Source organism: Staurois parvus, unplaced genomic scaffold (assembly GCF_062004578.1).
Source record: "Staurois parvus isolate SC_StPar_1 unplaced genomic scaffold, SC_StPar_1.0 ptg001117l, whole genome shotgun sequence".
NCBI classification, from domain to species: Eukaryota; Metazoa; Chordata; class Amphibia; order Anura; family Ranidae; genus Staurois; species Staurois parvus.
The window spans coordinates 82754-104496 of NW_028318913.1; the positions used below are offsets into that span (position 1 = coordinate 82754).

Sequence of the window (21743 nt, forward strand, 5' to 3'; positions counted from 1 at the left end):
AGCAGCTGCAACAATGAAGGGGCATGTCGCATTCAATGGGCGATCCCACCGAACATGCATGATCCATGCAGGCGTGTACTGCAGCAGCTGCAAAAATGAAGGGGGCGTGTCGCATTCAATGGGCGATCCCACCGAACATGCATGATCCATGCAGGCGTGTACTGCAGCAGCTGCAACAATGAAGGGGCGTGTCGCATTCAATGGGCGATCCCACTGAACATGCATGATCCATGCAGGCGTGTACTGCAGCAGCTGCAACAATGAAGGGGCATGTCGCATTCAATGGGTGATCCCACCGAACATGCATGATCCATGCAGTGGTGTATTTAGGCTTCGTGCTGCCCTAGGGAACACAAAAATTGGATACCCCCACGGACATTGACCAACAACACCCTAGCCCCCCCCACCCCCACCCAAAAGAGCCTTTCACTACCACTGAGCAACCCCCCACCCCACCCTGGCAAGAGATAAGACACTCACCTTCACAGCTCTGGACATTCCCAGGGAACAAGGGTCAGGCTGTGCATGCACCATCAAGCAGCCTCTCTCAGATCCCACCTGGTCCCCACGCTGCCTGTGTCCTTTCTTCCAACCCTTCTTTCAGGGGACAGCGCTGCCCCCCTGAAAAATGCTGCCCTAGGCAAATGCCTTGTTTGCCTTGTGGTATATACACCCCTGCCCACAATGCGATATTAGCTGGCATCTCCCATTCCGCAGCAATAGGGCACTGGCAGTAGGGAGCAGGCGGAGACACAACTCTAATGCAAAGGGAACCACCATCGGCTTCCTTAACCCCTTGATGCTGATCGCACACATATATGCGACCTCTCTGCATCTGGGCCTTGACGTCGAGCGGCTGCATATTTGCGTGCAATTAGAATTGACATATGTGCTGAGAGCGCTCCCAGCACAAATGTCCGCGACTCCCGGAAAGGTCCCGATCTCCCCTTTCGATCAGGACCTTTTCCGATCATGTAACGGTGAATCACGGTGGTCACATGACCCTAAAACTCCGCCTCCCAGCTTCTGAAACTCTTAAAGGGCCGGGAGGCGCCAACAAAGTTAATAATTAACAGCGGAGACTTGGACTGTCAGCTACACGACTTCTTCCAGGATATCATCTTCTACCCCAGCACAGGCAACGTGTTTCCAAGCCAGCACCTCCCTTTCTCAAGCCTCTCGGGGAGGGGCTCCGGAATGTCTCTATTGGTTCAAATCTTCAGAAGTGTGAATGGAAACCATACTGAAGACTAGAGATAAAATCCCTCGATCTGAGATAACCGAACTATGACCACACAAACCATTTACATCCCATAAAGTAGACGGGTGTAAAAATACAACCATTCCGGGGATAATCAGTGTGATCGTCTACTTGTCCACACAGCCTGTGTCTAGTCCCTTCTGTCAACTGACTTCAAGGCCAACAGATAAATATTAATCCCTTCATGCCTGAGGGTAAGACAAATGTTAATGCCTAAGCACAATTTTGCAACTTTGACATGTGTTGGTAAAACTGTACATATCATCACAACTACAGGTGGATTATACTGCGTTTTTTTCAGGACAAATTGGGCTTTCATTTGCTGGTAAATGGTAATGGATAGCTCCTGATTTTTTTTATTTTTTTTTATTATCAAAGGAAAACTGGCCCAAAATAGTAAAACCTACCACCAAAGAACAACCCAAAATAAATTCTCGAGCTCTTGACGATTGCAGCGATACCATCTATATGTATGTTATTTGTTGTTTGTACCCGGAGTACAGCCCAGAAACTATTTTTGTTTTTTGTTTACCTAAAACACACTGACACTAATACCAACTTAAAAAAATAAATAAATGCTGACCTTTGACCCTGATATTTTGACCTTGACCCAAACACTAACCCCTGGCACTGAACTAGATCAAACCTTGACCTAGGTATTTTTTATTAAATTTCTTATTGTATTTTTTTAATATTTATTTTTTATTTTTTTTAACAAACATTTTTTCCCCATCTATGCCAGGAGTTAGAGAGATGCAATGTATCTCTCTCCTCCGTTCATAGAGAGGAAAAAGGGGCGGGGCTGTACAGTGACTGACCAATCAGAGGCTATCACAGCGATCAGGTGATCCAGAATCAGGAGTCCTGGGTCCACATCGTTAGAACGGGACCCGGGGCTCTAAGTGACATCCCAGTATTCATGCACCGCGCTCCCAGCACAAAGACAGGTACGTAAATATGCGGCCCCGCGGAAAAAAGCCCAGTTCTGTGCGGCCGCATATTTGTGCATATTCGGCGTGAAGGGGTTAAAGGTCTACCATTCCACTCAGGTTACAGAACTCAGGTCTCTGCCTATAGATCTACTGTTTCTGCTGGGGGGTGAAATGATAAAGCGCTATAATCGGTGCCAGGAGCAGGAGCAGGACCTTTGTGGGTCCCATGAGCTGCTGTCTTCACTTCTACCCAGGGGCAGACTAACCATTTGGAAACTCGGGCACTGCCTGTCAGGGAATGGGAAGATCGCCGCAGCGATCGAATCTGCACATGCGTAGAATCCTGACAAAACGTACAGGCAGGCGGGCACTAGGACCCAGGCGTGCCTGTCACAAATGACGGCGCTGGGCAAGCACTAGGACCCAGGAGCGCCTGTCAGGAGTCGGGCGGGCTATTTAAACCCGGCTCTTGCAATGCTCAAGTGCCGTATGGTCTTATCTGTGTTCCTGTGAGTAGATTGTTTGTTGCCGACCCTGCCTGACCCTGATTTGCTGTCCATCTCCTGTTCTGATCCCTGGCTTTGTCTGACCATTCTCCTGCTTAACCTCGCATGTTCTGACCTCCTGTTGACGAACCCGGCTTGTGATCTGTTTATCCCTCTGCCTGCTGATTCTGTACTACACCGCCACCACCGTTACCAACCCGGCCTGCCCGACGCTGCTTCAGTTACCTCTTCACATCAGACTCTTACCCGCTATACATCTTCAACGATGCCTCTACCACAGCTGGGTGAACCCAGGGGCCGCAACCTGGTCTCGGCCTGCTCCAAGTCCATCCCCACCATCAGGGGCTCTGGTGAACAAGCAGGTCGGAGCTTAGATTCCGTGCCTTGGGGGATTCCGGTCTGCGGAGTGCTAGAGGCTACCGCGATAGGATCCCTGACAGAACCATACGGCCATGTCAGAGCCTGGAGGAGGACCTTCACCCTGGGAAGAGATGTACCAACATCTGGCGGCACTCACACGGGCAGTGAAAACCCTGGAAGAGGGATACAAGCACCTGGCCGCACCAGCACCCACAACTCCAGGCCCAGTGGGTACGCCTCCGACCATGGGTGCAGCGGGGTCTGCAGTTGGAGCAGCATTTACCATCCCCCCGCCAGAGCCAAGAGTACCGACCCGAGCGGTTCAGTGGGGACCGAGGGAAGTTCAGGGCCTTCCCAAATTTCTGCCAGCTGTACTTTGACCTGCAACCCCAGACCTTCTCTTCCGAATCGGTGAAGGTAGGATTTGTCATATCCTTGCTGCAGGGTGAGCCCCATGGATGGGCTCATCGCCTGATGGAGGCCCACCACCCACATTTAAATACTGTCGCCACATTCTTTAAGGCGATGGCACAACTGTACGATGACCCGCATTGAGCTGCCTCGGCTGAAGCAGCCCTCTATTCATTACAACAGGGACACCGGGCAGCGGAGGATTATGCCGCTGAGTTCAGGCAATTATTTTGAAAATCGGCCAACCAAGTCAAAAAGTTCACCCCATATAACAGGTAAAACTTCTGTTCCTTCCAGGTCACGGTTCATGTGCATATTCTTTTTGGAAAAACGATCGTACGATTTGACCGTCATAGAGGCGAAAATCGGTCGTTTTTCATGAATTTTCCAACATGGCCGATAACCGAAAAGGGGAGGAACCACGAAAATCATCTGGTGCCATTGACCCCAATAACAGAGCGAAAATCGTCCGATTATTCTTAGGTCCGATTCTCGGATGAAGAATCGGTCAAATTTCGACCCATGTATCCCCGGCTTAAGACTAGCTGTGATGTCAGAAAGAACCCCTCTACTGCCTTCCAACAACACAGCTAGCAAGGAGACTACTGCCCTGACAGACGGTACTTTCTTCTGTCTGCAAGCACTTGCCCAATGGCCTGAACATCTTAGCTGGCAATCCCCCCCCACTGTGTTTCTAATAAGGTGCCTGGAGACAGTGAAAAGTGCCATTTGTCCAAGTAGCCATCTCCTTGCTGCCCACATGGAGGAAAAATATATTTAAAAAATATTCTTCCCAAATATATGTATTTCAGGTACTTCTATAGCGCCATCAATGTACACAGCACTTTACATATATATTGTACATTCACATCAGTCCCTAACCCTCTCAATATATTAAAAAAAAAAACTATATATATATATATATATATATATATACACACACAGTGGGGATGGAAAGTTTGGGCACCCCAGCTAAAAATTTGTATCAATGTGCATAAAGAAGCCAAGGAAAGATGGAAAAATCTTCAAAAGGCATCAAATTACAGATTAGACATTCTTATAATATGTCAACAAAAGTTAGATTTTATTTCCATCATTTACACTTTCAAAATAACAGAAAACAAAAAAATGGCGTCTGCAAAAGTTTGGGCCCCCTGCAGAATTTATAGCATGCACTGCCCCCTTTGCCAAGCTGAGACCTGCCAGTGTCATGGATTGTTCTCCATCATCGTCTGGGAAGACCAGGTGATGTCAATCTCAAAGGTTTTGAATGCCCCGACTCATCTGACCTTGCCCCAACAATCAGCACCATGGGTTCTTCTAAGCAGTTGTCTAGAAAACTGAAACTGAAAATAGTTGACGCTCACAAAGCTGGAGAAGGCTATAAGAAGATAGCAAAGCGTTTTCAGATGTCAATATCCTCTGTTCGGAATGTAATTAAGAAATGGCAGTCATCAGGAACAGTGGAAGTTAAAGCAAGATCTGGAAGACCAAGAAAAATATCAGACAGAACAGCTCGCAGGATTGTGAGAAAAACAATTCCAAACCCACGTTTGACTGCACGATCCCTCCAGAAAGATCTGGCAGACACTGGAGTTGTGGTCACTATTCCACTATAAAGAGATACTTGTACAAATATGGTCTTCATGGAAGAGTCATCAGAAGAAAACCTCTTCTACGTCCTCACCACAAAAATCATCGTTTGAACTTTGCAAATGAACATATAGACAAGCCTGATGCATTTTGGAAACAAGTTCTGTGGACCGATGAGGTTAAAATTGAACTTTTTGGCCGGAATGAGCAAAGGTACGTTTGGAGAAGAAGGGGCACAGAATTGAATGAAAAGAACCTCTGCCCAACTGTGAAGCATGGGGTTGGATCAATCATGCTTTGGGGTTGTGTTGCAGCCAGTGGCACAGGGAACATCTCACGAGTAGAAGGAAAAATGGATTCAATAAAATTTCAGCAAATTTTGGATGCTAACTTGATGCCATCTGTGAAAAAGCTGAAGTTAAAGAGAGGATGGCTTCTACAAATGGATAATGATCCTAAACACACCTCGAAATCCACGGGGGATTACATCAACAGGCGTAAACTGAAGGTTTTGCCATGGCCTTCACAATCTCCTGACCTCAACATAATTGAAAATCTATGGATAGACCTTCAAAGAGCCGTGCGTGACAGACAGCCCAGAAATCTCAAAGAACTGGAAGACTTTTGTAAGGAAGAATGGGCAAAGATACCTCAAACAAGAATTGAAAGACTCTTGGCTGGCTACAAAAAGTGTTTACAAGCTGTGATACTTGCCAAAGGGGGCAGTACAAGATATTAACTCTGCAGGGTGCCCAAACTTTTGCAGACGCCATTTTTTTGTTTTCTGTTATTTTGAAAGTGTAAATGATGGAAATAAAATCTAACTTTTGTTGACATATTATAAGAATGTCTAATCTGTAATTTGATGCCTTTTGGAGACTTTTCCATCTTTCCTTGGCTTCTTTATGCACATTAATACCAATTTGTAGCTGGGGTGCCCAAACTTTCCATCCCCACTGTATATACACATACATACACAGTGGGGCAAAAAAGTATTTAGTCGCCACCAATTGTACAAGTTCTCCCACTTACAAAGATGAGAGAGGCCTGTAATTGGCATCATAGGGAGACCTCAACTATGAGAGACAAAATGAGAAAACAAATCCAGACAATCTCATTGGCTGATCTGGAAAGAATTTATTTGCAAATTATGGTGGAAAATAAGTATTTGGTCAATATGAAAAGTTCATGTCAATACTTTGTTATATATCCTTTGTTGGCAATGACAGAGGTCAGACGTTTCCTGGAAGTCTTCACAAGGTTGGCACACACTGTTGCTGGTATGTTGGCCCATCCTCCATGCAGATCTCCTCTAGAGCAGTGATGTTTTGGGGCTGTCGCTGGGCAACACGGACTTTCAACTGCCTCCAAAGGTTTTCTATGGGGTTGAGATCTGGAGACTGGCTAGGTCAGTATATATTTGGGAAGAATATTTTTAAAATATATTTTTCTTCCATGTGGGTAGGGAGAATCTGACCAACCTCTCAGACATCCCCCAGGCCAAGAGGGTGAGCCCGCCAGGAACAGTCAAATTTATACACTTTCCCAGAATCCCCTGCTGTTCCAGATCACTGGGGGGTTGTAGATCCAAAGAGGCTTCAGTAAATGTTAGCTGCGGGACTACCACAGTGTAGCCAGAACATCTCCTTCTAGTCAAGCTTTTTAAAAAGCTCTGCGATATAGAAATCTTTTGGATATTCAAACTAGTCTATAACCCAACCCTGTCTCCTGGAATCTCCTCTGTGCTCTCGTCTCCTGGAATCTCCTCCATGCTCTTGAGACTGTGCTGGGAGACACAGCAAACCTGGCATGGGCATGTATTGATGTGCCATCCTGGAGGAGTTGGACTGCCTGTGCAACCTCTGTAGGGTCCAGGTATGGCCTCATGCTACCAGTAGTGACACTGACTCTAGCCAAATGCAAAAGGAGTGAAAAACAGTCAGAAAAGAAGAGCAAGGAAAAAAATGTCATTGGCCTCCACCTGTAAAACCATTCCTGTTTTGGGGGTTGTCTCATTGGTGCCCCATCTAGTGCACCTGTTAATTCCATTAACACCAAAGCAGCTGAAACTGATTACCGACCCCTTTTGCTACTTACCTGACCAGATCCATATCCTGGGAGTTTCATGGACTTGATGCTATAAGTGTTCCTTTAATATATTTGAGCAGTGGATTATACAATGTTCTGTGTTTTTTCAGTGTGATTGACTGGATAGATCTTCCCTTTTTTTCCTTCTGTTACCCATTTGTAGTGATTTATTTTGCATATGTATCTTTATACCACCTTTCTCGTTACAAAATGATACTTTGTTTCCTAATTGTACCCTTTTCGTACATCATCTTCCTTGCCTGTGAAAGTTTAGCTCCATACCGCCCTCTACTGGCCACTTCTCAATATAACATTTCCTAATATCTGTATGCAGAATACAAAGACATTTACTGTACAGGCGTACCTCAGTTTACGAATTTAATGCGTTCTGCGGGGCTTTTCGTATTGCAAAAAATTCTTAAACCGAAACGCGGTTTACCATAGGAATGCATTGAAAACCAATTAATCCATTCCGGAGGTCAGAAAAAAGTTTAAACAAAGTCTTTTATCTGTTCAAAACTCTTTCTAAAGTGCACTTTAAAGGCATAAATATTGTACAGGGACATGATAAAAAAATTATTCCAGAAAATACTACTCCTAATATTAATGATAATTAGCGGCGCATTAGCTATATGTGGCACAGTAATTCCTTTTAGTGGTCTCTATGTGCAAACTCATTTACACAAATATTAAGTGACATAAATAATATGTGACCTACCTGTTGGTAAAAATAAAAATGAGAATTTGCTACCCCTTTAACACCCTTCCCTACTCTAAAAAAAAAATTGCTACACATTCCCTTCAAATTGAAATTATACACTAAAGGTCCCTTTTTTTAATGACTGCAACTCGATCCTTGTTAGGCAGCCAAACGTTATACTACAGGTACAGAGCTGCTTTAAATGGAGTAGGAGGCACCATTTCTCTCATTGGATGAAAATCTGCTCTGAGTGGCAAGTGGGGATCCAACCTTTATGATTGGTATGGATCCATACCGGATGGGTGGCACTGATCTGACCGCTACCAGTGGGATATCTTCAAAGACAACATTGGCAGTTATGGATCCATTCTGGATGGGTGGCACAGGTCTGACCGCTACCAGTGGAGGATTTTCTGAGACATCATTGCTTTTCACATCTGTTCTTCTGCAGCAAATCTGGAAATAAAAATCACACAGACACTGCTCAGGAAATTGAATATTATCTGGATCCACTGTGGGTGTAGGATTATTACTTTTTTATGGTTGAACTGGATGGAGTTTTGACTTTTTTCGGCCAGACTACATAACTATCACCAACATATAGCATTGGGGCTGTTCACTCTCTAATTTACGGCGTCACCCAATAGTCCATTCTCCCATGTAATATTGCTGCCCTGGGTCAGAATTCCCTGCACTCTGCTCGGCCTTTTGTCCTTAGATGTGGGGACTGCATTCATTGTCTTTGGTTTCCCTTTATTTTCTCACCTCCTTTTGCCTTTCTGTGATCGGAGAACCAATCATCTTTTATAACTTTGGCCTGTGTCTGGTTTTGACCAACCTCCCCCCAAATTCATGTGATCCTCATCAGTTCCTAATTGGGGTGGAGAAGAATTGCTCATTTGATCATCTCCCTATAAATTTAGACCAGCTTATGGGGGAGGTCACAGACGGGGGGCATTTTCTGCTCAGGTGGGAAGCAGCAGTTTAACTCAAGCAGCAGAAAAATACAACAAAGAACTGTACTGCACGCTGGATGGACTGCAAGCAAACACCCTGCGAAACATCTCCTAAAAGTTTGAATCCCACTCCATGGACTTTTTATTATGCCCCCATTTCATATTACTATCCTCTGTCCTCAAAATCTCATTTCTTTACCCCTCTGCTCCACCCCAAAACTTATACATCTCACCCTCACTGCTACCATCTCCCAACTACTGCTCTCACCACCTCCTGCTGATACTTCACTCTCCTGCTGACCCAAACACCAGGGCTGGAAGGTATGTGCGCTGATGTACATCCCGCTTCGATGTTACTTTCCCCACCCTCCTTCTCCTAACCTCTGGAGATATCTCCCCAAACCCTGGTCCTCCAGTATCTCACCCCCACACCAGGCACCCTCCTTCCTCCAGAAATAACTGCAATCCTCTCAATTTAATCCCAATCCCCGTGCTCCTAAAAACCACCCTCCCTTTTTCATGTGCGCTCTGGAATGCCCGCTCTGTCTGGAATAAGCTCACCTCTGTCCACCTCACCTCTGTTTTGTCTCCGGCTCCCTTAACCTACTAGCAATTACAGAAACCTGACTCCAAGCAGCAGATTCTGCTTCTCCCGCAGCACTTTCCTATGGAGGCCTCCTCTGGACCCACTCAGCCAGACCCAGTGGTCCCCACTGAGCAACTTTCAAGTCCTTCCTATCCCTCCCTCTCTATTCTTCTCTTCTTTTGAGACTCACTGCAATCGGCTGTTTTCTTCCATTTCTCTAAAGATTGCAGTGATCTATCGGCCTCCTGGACCCGTGTCCCGCTTTCTTGATGACTTCTCTGCTTGGCTACCATACTTTCTCTCCTCTGAGCTACACACTATCACTTGTGGAGATTACAACATCCCCATTAATGTGAACAACCCGGCTACATCCCAACTATGTAGCACAGTGGCTAAATGGTTAGCACTTCTGCCTGGCAGTACTCGAGTCGTTGGTTCGAATCCCAACCATGACACCACCTGCCTGGAGTTTGCATGTTCTCCCTGTGCCTGCGTGGGTTTCCTCCAGGTACTCCGGTTTCCTCCCACACTCCAAAGACATGCTGGTAGGTTAATTGGCTCCTGTCTAAATTGTCCCTAGTATGTGTATGTATGAATGTGAGTTAGGGACCTTAGATTGTACGCCCCTCAGGGGCGGGGACTGATGTGACTGTACAATATATATGTAAAGTGCTGCGTACATTGACGGCGCTATATAAGTACCTGAAATGAGGACTAAAGGTTGGAATGCTTCCCTTTCTGGAACAAATGCTGCTCCTGGTTTCCTCGGGTCTTGCTTATGATAAGCTTTGCTAATATCCTCCATCAGAAAAGATCAGCACCTAAAACAGAACTGGGGACCATTATCCGACCCGGGCTCTCAGATCCCCCTTCACCGGATATCACATGATCAACACTAGGTCATGTGATATCTGGCAACACTGTAGAGAGCCTAAAGCAGCATTTTCTCCAGGAGAGGCAAGTATTTCAGACCTTTAAATTGCTCTTCGCACATTCCAGAAACGGATAATATAACTCCACCTTTCAGTGTAGATCCAACGAATCAACGAAGTCTCTCTAGAGGCGACTGCTGAGCTAGAGGAATCATCTGATCACAGATAGGAAAGATGTAACTACTACTCACCAGAGCCACAAAGATAGTCACACCGAGCACTGCAACAGCTGGAAGAATTCGGGATCTTCTATAATCTGATGCAACAGAAAATAACAACAGTGTTTGTACAGTACATACAGTGGGGCAAAAAAGTATTCAGTCACCACAAATTGTACAAGTTCTCCCACTTACAAAGATGAGAGAGGCCTGTAATTGGCATCATAGGGAGACCTCAACTATGAGAGACAAAATGAGAAAACAAATCCAGACAATCACATTGACTGATTGGGAAAGAATTTATTTGCAAATTATGGTGGAAAATAAGTATTTGGTGAATATGAAAAGTTCATGTCAATACTTTGTTATATATCCTTTGTTGGCAATGACAGAGGTCAGACGTTTCCTGGAAATCTTCACAAGGTTGGCACACACTGTTGCTGGTATGTTGGCCCATCCTCCATGCAGATCTCCTCCTCCATGCAGATCTCCTCTAGAGCAGTGATGTTTTGGGGCTGTCGCTGGGCAACACGGACTTTCAACTCCCTCCAAAGGTTTTCTATGGGGTTGAGATCTGGAGACTGGCTAGGCCACTCCAGGACCTTGAAATGCTTCTTACGAAGCCACTCCTTGGTTGCCCGGGCGGTATGTTTGGGATCATTGTCATGTTGGAAGACCCAGCCACGTTTCATCTTCAATGCCCTTGCTGATGGAAGGAGGTTTGCACTCAAAATCTCACGATACATGGCCCCATTCATTCTGTCCTGTACATGGATCAGTCATCTTGATCCCTTTGCGGAGAAATAGCCCCAAAGCATGATGTTGCCACCCCCATGCTTCACAGTAGGTATGGTGTTCTGTGGATGCAACTCAGCATTCTCTCTCCTCCAAACACGACGAGTTGTGTTTCTACCAAACAGTTCTATTTTGGTTTCATCTGACCATATGACACTCTCCCAATCCTCTTCTGGATCATCCAAATGCTCTCTAGCAAACTTCAGACGGGCCCGGACATGTACTGGCTTAAGCAGGGGGACACGTCTGGCACTGCAGGATCTGAGTCCCTGGCGGCGTAGTGTGTTACTGATGGTAGCCTTTGTTACGTTGGTCCCAGCTCTCTGCAGGTCATTCACTAGGTCCCCCCGTGTGGTCCTGGGATTTTTGCTCACCGTTCTTGTGATCATTTTGACCCCACGGGGTGAGATCTTGCGTGGAACCCCAGATCGAGGGAGATTATCAGTGGTCTTGTATGTCTTCCATTTTCTAATTATTGCTCCCACAGTTGATTTGTTCACACCAAGCTGCTTGCCTATTGCAGATTCAGTCTTCCCAGCCTGGTGCAGGTCTACAATTTTGTTTCTGGTGTCCTTCGACAGCTCTTTGGTCTTCACCATAGTGGAGTTTGGAGTGTGACTGTTTGAGGTTGTGGACAGGTGTCTTTTATACTGATAACAAGTTCAAACAGGTGCCATTGATACAGGTAATGAGTGCAGGACAGAGGAGCCTCTTAAAGAAGAAGGTACAGGTCTGTGAGAGCCAGAAATCTTGCTTGTTTGTAGGTGACCAAATACTTATTTTCCACCATAATTTGCAAATAAATTCTTTCCAGATCAGCCAATGTGATTGTCTGGATTTGTTTTCTCATTTTGTCTCTCATAGTTGAGGTCTCCCTATGATGCCAATTACAGGCCTCTCTCATCTTTGTAAGTGGGAGAACTTGTACAATTGGTGGGGACTAAATACTTTTTTGCCCCACTGTATCTCTGTGTAAGTAACATATATGTGGTTTGAACCAGACGCATCCAATTCACATGACGTGTGAAATAACATTGCTTCCCATGGTGTCTGTTCACATACACTATATTGTCAAAAGAATTGTCCCCGCCCTCCAAATCATGTGATTCAGGTGTTCCAATCCCCTCCATGGACACAGGTGTATACAATCAAGCCCCTAGGCATGCAGACGGCTTCTACAAACATTGGTGAAAGAATGGGTCGCTCTCAGGAGCTCAGTGACTCCAAGCGTGGTCCCGTGATAGGTGGCCACCTGGGCAATAAGTCCATCCGTGACATTTCCTGGCTGCTAAATATTCCACGCTCAACTGTTAGTGGGATTATAACAAAGTGGAAGCCACTGGGAACAACAGCCACTCAGCCACCAAGTGGTAGGCCACGTCACATGACAGGGCGGGGTCAGCGCATGCTGAAGCGCACAGTGCGCAGAAGTCGCCAACTGTCTGCAGTCAATAGCTAAAGACCTCCAAACTTGGTGTGGCCTTCAGATGAGCCCAACAACAGTGCGTAGAGAGCTTCATGGAATGGGTTTCCATGGCCGAGCAGCTGCATCCAAGCCTTCCATCACCAAGTGCAATGCAAAGCGTCGGATGCCGTGGTGTAAAGCACGCCGCCACTGGACTCTAGGGCAGTGGAGACGTGTTCTCTGGAGGGATGAATCACATGGTCTGTCTTCATTTCAGGCTGCAAAGCAACAAAATGTGATTATTTTAATGGGGAGGGGGGGGCGATTCTTTTTTCTACCTGCTCCCTACTCCCCACTATCATTTGTAAACACAGATGTATGGCTTCTGTGTTTACAAGTGACAGTTTGTCTCCCAGTGGCTCCCATGGATCTGATCTCCTGAGTGGCTCCCACTGAGGGCAGGATGGGGACAAGTGAGTAGCAGGTGCCCAGGGTGCGGTAGGCTGCACCCACTGTGATCTTCATTTTTCCACTGTACCCAGGCAGGGCCGTGGATAAGGGGGTAACACTAGAAACAGATGTGGTAAGACAGGGAGATCGGCAAGGTGGGGGGGATCCCCCACACGGCTCTCCCTGCAGCAGCTGACAGCGGGATTCTTCTCCTCTGCCTCCCTCTTGCTGGCTTTCAGCTGCTGCAGAGAGCCATACAGGGGATCGGTTCCAGTAATTATTCCCCGGTGCACCCATAACCCTCCCTGTGCATCATATGTTTCCCCCTGCTGCCCAGGCCCCCCTGTGTGCCCCCACCCCTGCAGTGGTACCGGCTTCCCTCCAGCAGCTGCCACACACAATAGGATCCTTCAGGATGGAGAGTGGAGGAAGGGTCTGATAAATACAGTATCTCCCAGAAGTGAGTCCACTCCTCATATTTGTGTCAATCTTTGATTCTCTCTTTTCATGTGACAACACTGAAGAAATGACACTTTGCTACAATGTGACGTAGTCAGTGTACAGCTTGTATAACATGGAAATTTGCTGTCCCCTCAAAATAACTCAACACACCGCCATTAATGTCTAAACCGCTGGCAACAAAAGTGACTCCACCCCTAAGTGACAAGGTCCAAATTGGGCCCAATTAGTCATTTTCTCTCCCTGGGGCCATGTGACTCCTTAGTGTTACAAGGTCTCAGGTGTGAATGGGGAGCGGTGTGTTACATTTGGTGTTTTGCTCTCACTCTCTCTTACTGGTCACTGGAAGTTCAACATGGCACCTCATGGCAAAGAACTCTGAGGATCTGAAAAAAAAAAAGAATTGTTCCTCTACATAAAGATGGCCGAGGCTATAAGAAGATTGCCAAGACCCTGAAACTGAGCTGCAGCACGGAGGCCAAGACCATACAGCGGTGTAACAGGACAGGTTCCACTCAGAACAGGCCTCGCCATGGTCCACCAAAGAAGGTGAGTGCACGTGCTCAGCGTCATATCCAGAGGTTGTCTTTGGGAAATAGATGTATGAGTGGTGTCAGCATTGCTGCAGAGGGTGAAGGGGTGGGGGGGTCAGCCTGTCAGTGCTCAGACCATACGCCGCACACTGCATCACATTGGTCTGCATGGCTGTCGTCCCAGAAGGAAGCCTCTTCTAAAGATGATGCACAAGAAACCCGCAAACAGTTTGCTGAAGACAAGCAGACTAAGGACATGGATTACTGGAACCGTGTCCTGTGGTCTGATGACACCAACATCAACTGATTGGGCTCAGATGGTGTCAAGCGTGTGTGGTGGCAACCAGGTGAGGAGCACAAAGACAAGTGTGTCTTGCCTACAGTCAAGCATGCTGGTGGGAGTGTCATGGTCTGGGGCCCCATGGTGGTGGGAGTGTCATGGTCTGGGGCTGCATGAGTGCTGCCGGCATTGGGGGGCTACAGTTCATTGAGGGAACCATGGATGCCAACATGTACTGTGACAGACTGAAACAGAGCATGATCCCCTCCCTTCAGAGACTGGGCCGCAGGGCAGCATTCCAACATAACGACCCCAAACACACCTCCAAGACCACCACTGCCTTGCTAAAGAAGCTGAGGGTGAAGGTGATGGACTGGCCAAGCATGTCTCCAGGCCTAAACCCTATTGAGCATCTGTGGGGCATTCTCAAATGGAAGATGGAAGAGCGCAAGGTCTCTAACATCCACCAGCTCCGTGATGACGTCATGGAGGAGTGGAAGAGGACTCCAGTGGCAACCTGTGAAGCTCTGGTGACCTCCATGCCAATGAGGGTTAAGGCAGTGCTGGAAAATAATGGCGGCCACACAAAATATTGGCACAGAGTGATAACCCCAAATGTAACCCCCCCGCTCCCCATTCACACCTGAGACCTTGTAACACTGACGAGTCACATGCCCCAGGGAGAGAAAATGGCTAATTGGGCCCAATTTGGACCTTGTCACTAAGGGGTGGACTCACTTTTGTTGCCAGCGGTTTAGACATTAATGGCGGTGTGTTGAGTTATTTGAGGGGACAGCAAATTTCCATGTTATACAAGCTGTACACTGACTACGTCACATTTTAGCAAAGTGTCATTTCTTCAGTGTTGTCACATGAAAAGAGAGAATCAAATATTTACAAACATGCGAGGTGTACATTCATATCTGGGAGATACTGTAGGTCACATTTACCACTTCCTTTCCTGAATGAACACAATGAGTGATCAGTACTGATTGCTCACTGTGTTCATTCATAACTAAATGAATGCATAGTAAACTGTTTTTTTTTTGGGGGGGGGGGGCACTGCCAGGTTGGCTGTAGGGGGCACCATGGTTTCTAACAGCAGCCTTGTGCCCAGGTGCCAATGCCTACGATCTCCCTGCAAGTAAGAGAGGCACCTACAGTGTTTGGGGGAGGTACTAGAGTTGGTTGGGTGCTTCAGATTACTACAGCAACAAAGCTTTAAAGGAAGGGGGGGAAAAGGAGGGTAGGCGGGGGGAGAAGAGGGTGGGGGGGGGGGGTTGTGTGCAGAGGTCAGAGATGAGGAGGGGTGAAAGTGAGCTGTGCATAGGAGCTGCAGAGGTTAGTAGCTGTGCACACTCTGTGTGTAACACATCGCTGAAGTCTGAACATATCACTCTCCTGGTATTTAATGCCCCTTTTAGACCCTCCCACTGTTAGTGAAATGTGCCCACACCTACTATTTGATGTGGGGTGTGTGTTTGTGGCCACCATTGTGGGCCAGGGTTGAGTTCATGCACCTATTCTCTGAGGGAAAAAAAAAGCCCATATACACACACACACACACATATATATATATATATATAGATAGATACACACATACATACATATACAGTCAGGTCCATAAATATTGGGACATGGACACAATTCTAACATTTTTGGCTCTATACACCACCACAATGGATTTGAAATGAAATGAACAAGATGTGTTTTAACTGCAGACTGTCAGCTTTAATTTGAGGGTATTTACCTCCAAATCAGGTGAACGGTGTAGGAATTACAACAGTTTGCATATGTGCCTCCCACTTGTTAAGGGACCCAAAGTAATGGGACAATTGGCTTCTCAGCTGTTCCATGGCCAGGTGTGTGTTATTCCCTCATTATCCCAATTACAATGAGCAGATAAAAGGTCCAGAGTTCATTTCAAGTGTGCTATTTGCATTTGGAATCTGTTGCTGTCAACTCTCAAGATGAGACCCAAAGAGCTGTCACTATCAGTGAAGCCATCATTAGGCTGAAAAAACAAAACAAACCCATCAGAGAGATAGCAAAAACATTAGGCGTGGCCAAAACAACTGTTTGGAACATTCTTAAAAAGAAGGAACGCAACGGTGAGCTCAGCAACACCCAAAGACCCAGAAGACCACTGAAAACAACTGTGGTGGATGAGCGAAGAATTCTTTCCCTGGTGAAGAAAACACCCTTCACAACAGTTGGCCAGATCAAGAACACTCTCCAGGAGGTAGGTGTATGTGTGTCAAAGTCACCAATCAAGAGAAGACTTCACCAGAGTGAATACAGAGGGTTCACCACAAGATGGAAACCATTGGTGAGCCTCAAAAACAGGAAGGCCAGATTAGAGTTTGCCAAACGAGATCTAAAAAAGCCTTCACAGTTCTGGAACAACATCCTATGGACAGATGAGACCGACATCAACTTGTACCAGAGTGATGGGAAGAGAAGAGTATGGAGAAGGAACTGCTCATGGTCCTCAGCATACCACCTCATCAGTGATCATGGTGGTGGTAGTGTCATGGCGTGGGCATGTATGGCTGCCAATGGAACTGCTTCTCTTGTATTTATTGATGATGTGACTGCTGACAGAAGCAGCCGGATGAATTGTGAAGTGTTTCGGGAATATTATCGGCTCATATTCAGCCAAATGCTTCACAACTCATTGGACGCTTCACAGTGCAGATGGACAATGACCCAAAGCAGACTGCAAAAGACACCAAAGAAGTGGAATGTTCTGCAATGGCCAAGTCCATCACCTGACCTGAATCCGATTGAGCATTTCACTTGCTGAAGACAAAACTGAAGGGAAAATGCCCCAAGAACAAGCAGGAACTGAAGACAGTTGCAGTAGAGGCCTGGCAGAGCATCACCAGGGATGAAACCCAGCGTCTGGTGATGTCTATGCGTTCCACACTTCAGGCTGTAATTGACTGCAAAGGATTTGCAACCAAGTATTAAAAAGTGAAAGTTTGATTTATAGTTATTATTCTGTCCCATTACTTTTGGTCCCTTAACAAGTGGGATTCACATATGCAAACTGTTGTCATTCCTACACCGTTCACCTGATTTGGATGTAAATACCCTCAAATTAAAGCAGACAGTCTGCAGTTAAAGCACATCTTGGTCATTTCATTTCAAATCCATTGTGGTGGTGTATAGAGCCAAAAATGTTAGAATTGTGTCGATGTCCCAATATTTATGGACCTGACTGTATATATATATATCCTAAGGAAGAATGACAATGATAACCTCCCCTATTTCCCCAGTGATCGCCCCTCTCACCTCCGATCTCCAGCCGGTATTCCCGTATCTCCTCACTGACCGGGTTGGTGATCCTGACCTGGAATCTCCTGTCGGCGTCGTCTCTCTGCACACTGGGGATAATCAGCGTCCTATTGTCATCTATCAGCCGGTATCTTTCAGGGAGAGGCTCCCCGTCCACCTCCCAGGTCACAGCGCTCTCTTCTCCAGAGAACTGGACGCTCACCGCCATGTCCTCACCCAGCCGGCTGAAGTTACTGGTGATGTTGGAGATGAGAACCGGATCTGGAATTATATATATTATGGAAAATTGTTATCATACTTACTGTAATTTCCCTTTCCTGGACCCTCCCCACATCAGCCTACTATGGGTTTACTACAATCCAGTGGTACTATGCCAGTCATTAAAGAGTCCCTAAAAATGAGCACCAATGGCTTTGAAATGACAGAGCTCAATTCTGTAAGGCCCCCGTGGGTGTATGCCATCCGGTCCAGGGGCTTTATTCACCTTTATTCTGTCTAAATATTTTTGGATCATATCAATTGTGAGCCAATGTGGATCATCTGGAGCTGTGTCAGTACCACCCCCCATTATGGACAAGAGCCCCCCCATGCTCCTTTGTATATACAGAGCTGAAGAAGGGATTTCATACATTGGGTATCTCTTTGTCCCCAGTCACCCCCTCAGATGATTCTGTAAATGGCCTACATGCTGGGACCGGACCTTTCTACTATTAATATCTTTGAAGAATTTTTTGGGGTTGTTCCTGCTATCAATTGCAATCTGTCATTCATTTTAAATTTTTGCTCCTTTATTTCCTTTTGGGGGGGGGGGGCGCTCGCTGACCTGCATGCTCAGATAAAGGTCTGGTGTGGGTTTCCCCAACACCATCTTTTTTAAATTTTTGGATTGGGGGGTTCCCCTCAAAATCCATACCAGACTTGAAGGGCTTGGTATGGATGGGGGGGGGGGGGGGCACATATTTTTTTTTTTTTACATTCTGTCAGGCAATGCCAGCAATTTTTTTAAATTCAGAAATCCAACACACTTGTCACGTACCTGGTTGGGGAGCCTGACGTGCAGAGAAGGCGCCCTCTTACGACTCCCGCTTGGAGTGGGAACAGAGGGCGCAGAGCCAGGAGTGCCCCACGAGTGCCGGGTAGGTCTGGAGCTGGTAGCAGGCAGGTGAAGACGCAGGAGATTCCGGATGCAGGCCCAGTGCGGATGCAGGAACGTAGGTGTAGCAGCAGGCAGGTATGGCGGCAATCAGGATGCAGACTGGGACTGGACACAGGAGCGTGGATGCGGCAGCAGGTAGGTATGGCAGTGACCAGGATGAAGGCCAGGTGCAGGTACAGGTAAGTAGGTGCAGCAGAGTCAGACAAGCCGGGTCAGGATCAAACGAGCAAATCAAGTACAAGGGAGCAGGCAAGCGGATGGTCAGGGATAGCCGGGGTCGGTGCAGGCGGAGTTCTTCCTTAGTCAGGGTCAGATCAGATACAGGCAACAGAATCAGGTTATGGAATGGAGGACGTTATAGACCAGAAGGCATTGATCACACTGTATTGCAGGTTTAAATAGCCCGCCTTGCGGTGACGTGTACGCTACTGAGCATGCGTGCACTCGCACGCTCCTGCGCATGCATGCTCCCGCGCATGCACACTCGCACCACCGCGGTCCGAGAGGATCCATTGCCGTCGCCTGGCTGCACGGTGGCGGGATCCCTGACAACTCTACACCACGGGTGTCATACCGGGAGCCCTCCAGCTGTTGCCAAACTCCCATGAGGCATTGCAAGATTGAAAAGTGTGATGGGAGTCACTTTGGGTGGGGGTCCATGGAACCCAGCTCACTTTTGAGAGGTAGGGAGACCCCTAACTCAGCTCCCCATATCCCTCTTATGTGTAAGTCACCCTGTGCCTGTTAGGGGTACAGGGTGATCTGTCCTAATATTGTGTAGACATGAATAGGTGGGGTGGGGGTTGTGGATTGTTTGGTGTTATGTGGCTGCATCTCATTGTTCTATTGTGTGTCTTGCTTGGGAGCAAACTATTATGGGATGTATGTGTTTATGTGTATTGGCTAGGTGGGGGGGGGGGGTGTCTCCAGCAGCCCTCCCTCCTGATGGGACTGTCTGCTGGGGTGTGTCTCTTGTTTCTATATGTAGATTGCCCCGCCCTGTGTCATTATGCAGGGAGGGGGGTTGTTCCCTTGAATGTATATATCTTGTATCTGTGTTAAAATAAACTAATCTACTTCCTGGTTTACTTCAAGATTGGTGTCGTCTAGTCTTGTATGGTCAGCGGTGGTGTCTGTGGTCGGTGTTCGGACGGGGAAGCGGTATTCTAACGGAAGTACTCAAGCACAGACTGGGGTCAGTTCTGTTATAAAAAGTTACAAGCATGACTCCCAAAGGCAAAGGCATGATGGGACTTGTAGTTTCGGAACAGCTGGAGGGCTGCCAGTTTGACACCCCTTGGTCTACACAGTGGCCTCAGTATAGAAAAATGCTTCTTTGTGACTAAATGGTCATCTATGGCCTGGACTGATTACCTAGTACAGAGATGTGTGTGGCGCTCAGACGATTTACTTGATACCAGCCGTTGTATTGTTGATGCCAGACAATGTATTCACAGGAATCTTCCTTCCTGAGGTCTCTCATCCTCCAGCACCCGCTGCTTGTGTTCAGCTGGAATCGGGGTTCGGGGTTCCCCCCAACCTTCAGGCTGTCACACTGGACCTCGGCTAGGCTCATCATACATGTTGGGAAGAGCTGAAGAACACCGGGCCCCTGAGGACACTTCATGTCACAAACACCAAAGTCTGACCCTGTCTTCACATACACCGTGTCCGGAAAGGCAGAGAGGACTCCGGCCATCCATAGTAGACCTGGGAGAGAAGAAAACTATGGTTTGGACACATTTGTGCCATAAAATGTAGAAATAGAAGAAGACAACATACAAAGAAAGGATGAGAGTGCAGCGCTAACCCAAATAGCGATTAAACATATGATAGACCACATATGATAGTGGATCAGTAAAATGTCAGTGTAAGTTCATCAGATGTGCTGAAAGTGCATACAGTCTCCAATATGTAAAGAACCAAAAGTAGTGACTTTCAGAAATGATAATAGCCAAATAATGCACTAACCAGATAGCGCATATTAAAGCGCATGGAGCATTTAAGACCTGCCCCTGGTGCTCAGCCACTGTATCACTGGAGCCAGGAGATGTCATCTATAGGGTGACCACTAGATGTCATCTATCCGGATGGAAGCTGAGTCCAGCCACTGTATTAGAGGATCAGGCGGATGTCATCTATAGGGCGACCACTAGATGTCATCCGTTCCAGGAGGAGCTGTGTCATGGATCCAGGGATGTCACTTGCAGATGTGTCCTTTGCTCAGCACAGCCCCGGGACCTTCAGAATTACAGGCTCCCCAGAAATAAAGAGCCCGTGGAAAAAGGCCTCAAATAGTGTGATATCGTTTAATAAAGTAGGTAAATAATCAGAAAGAACTTACTAACAACGGTTCAGCTGCTCATAAACGGCCAGACCAGAGGTACATGTACACAGGATATAAATAGCTTGGCACTTCCCTAACGCGTATCGTGTGAGTACACATCATCAGAGGGCCCCTTTTCTGATTATTTACCTACTTTAATAAACGATATCACACTATTTTGAGGCCTTTTTCCACGGGCTCTTTATTTCTGGGGAGCCTGTAATTCTGAAGGTCCTGGGGCTGTGCTGAGCAAAGGACACATCTGCAAGTGACATCCCTGGATCCATGACACAGCTCCTCCTGGAACGGATGACATCTAGTGGTCGCCCTATAGATGACATCCGCCTGATCCTCTAATACAGTGGCTGGACTCAGCTTCCATCCGGATAGATGACATCTAGTGGTCACCCTATAGATGACATCTCCTGGCTCCAGTGATACAGTGGCTGAGCACCAGGGGCAGGTCTTAAATGCTCCATGCGCTTTAATATGCGCTATCTGGTTAGTGCATTATTTGGCTATTATCATTTCTGAAAGTCACTACTTTTGGTTCTTT

General features: G+C 46.9%; 1 protein-coding gene across 1 annotated transcript; it reads right to left on the bottom strand.

Annotated features, from left to right (window-relative positions):
• Nucleotides 1-6185: 6185 nt before the first annotated feature.
• Nucleotides 6186-21053, bottom strand: LOC149440072 (uncharacterized). Its single transcript, XM_089658974.1, has 6 exons — nt 20833-21053; nt 20236-20571; nt 17703-17966; nt 10517-10581; nt 8147-8307; nt 6186-6972 (listed from the first exon to the last, which is right to left on the bottom strand). Exons 2-6 carry the CDS (start codon nt 20558-20560, stop codon nt 6762-6764), a joined length of 1026 nt encoding a protein of 341 aa, XP_089515100.1. The 5' UTR covers nt 20561-20571; nt 20833-21053; the 3' UTR covers nt 6186-6761.
• Nucleotides 21054-21743: the final 690 nt, after the last annotated feature.

Coding starts and splice junctions, on each gene's coding strand:
- LOC149440072 (XM_089658974.1), bottom strand. CDS start 20,560: ATGGCCGGAGTCCTCTCTGCCTTTCCGGACACGGTGTATGTGAAGACA. Junction 10,582..17,702: donor ATACCGGCTGGAGATCGGAG/GTGAGAGGGGCG, acceptor CTGTTGCATCAG/ATTATAGAAGATCCCGAATT. Junction 6,973..8,146: donor AGATCAGTGCCACCCATCCG/GTATGGATCCAT, acceptor GCATTTGGCTAG/AGTCAGTGTCACTACTGGTA.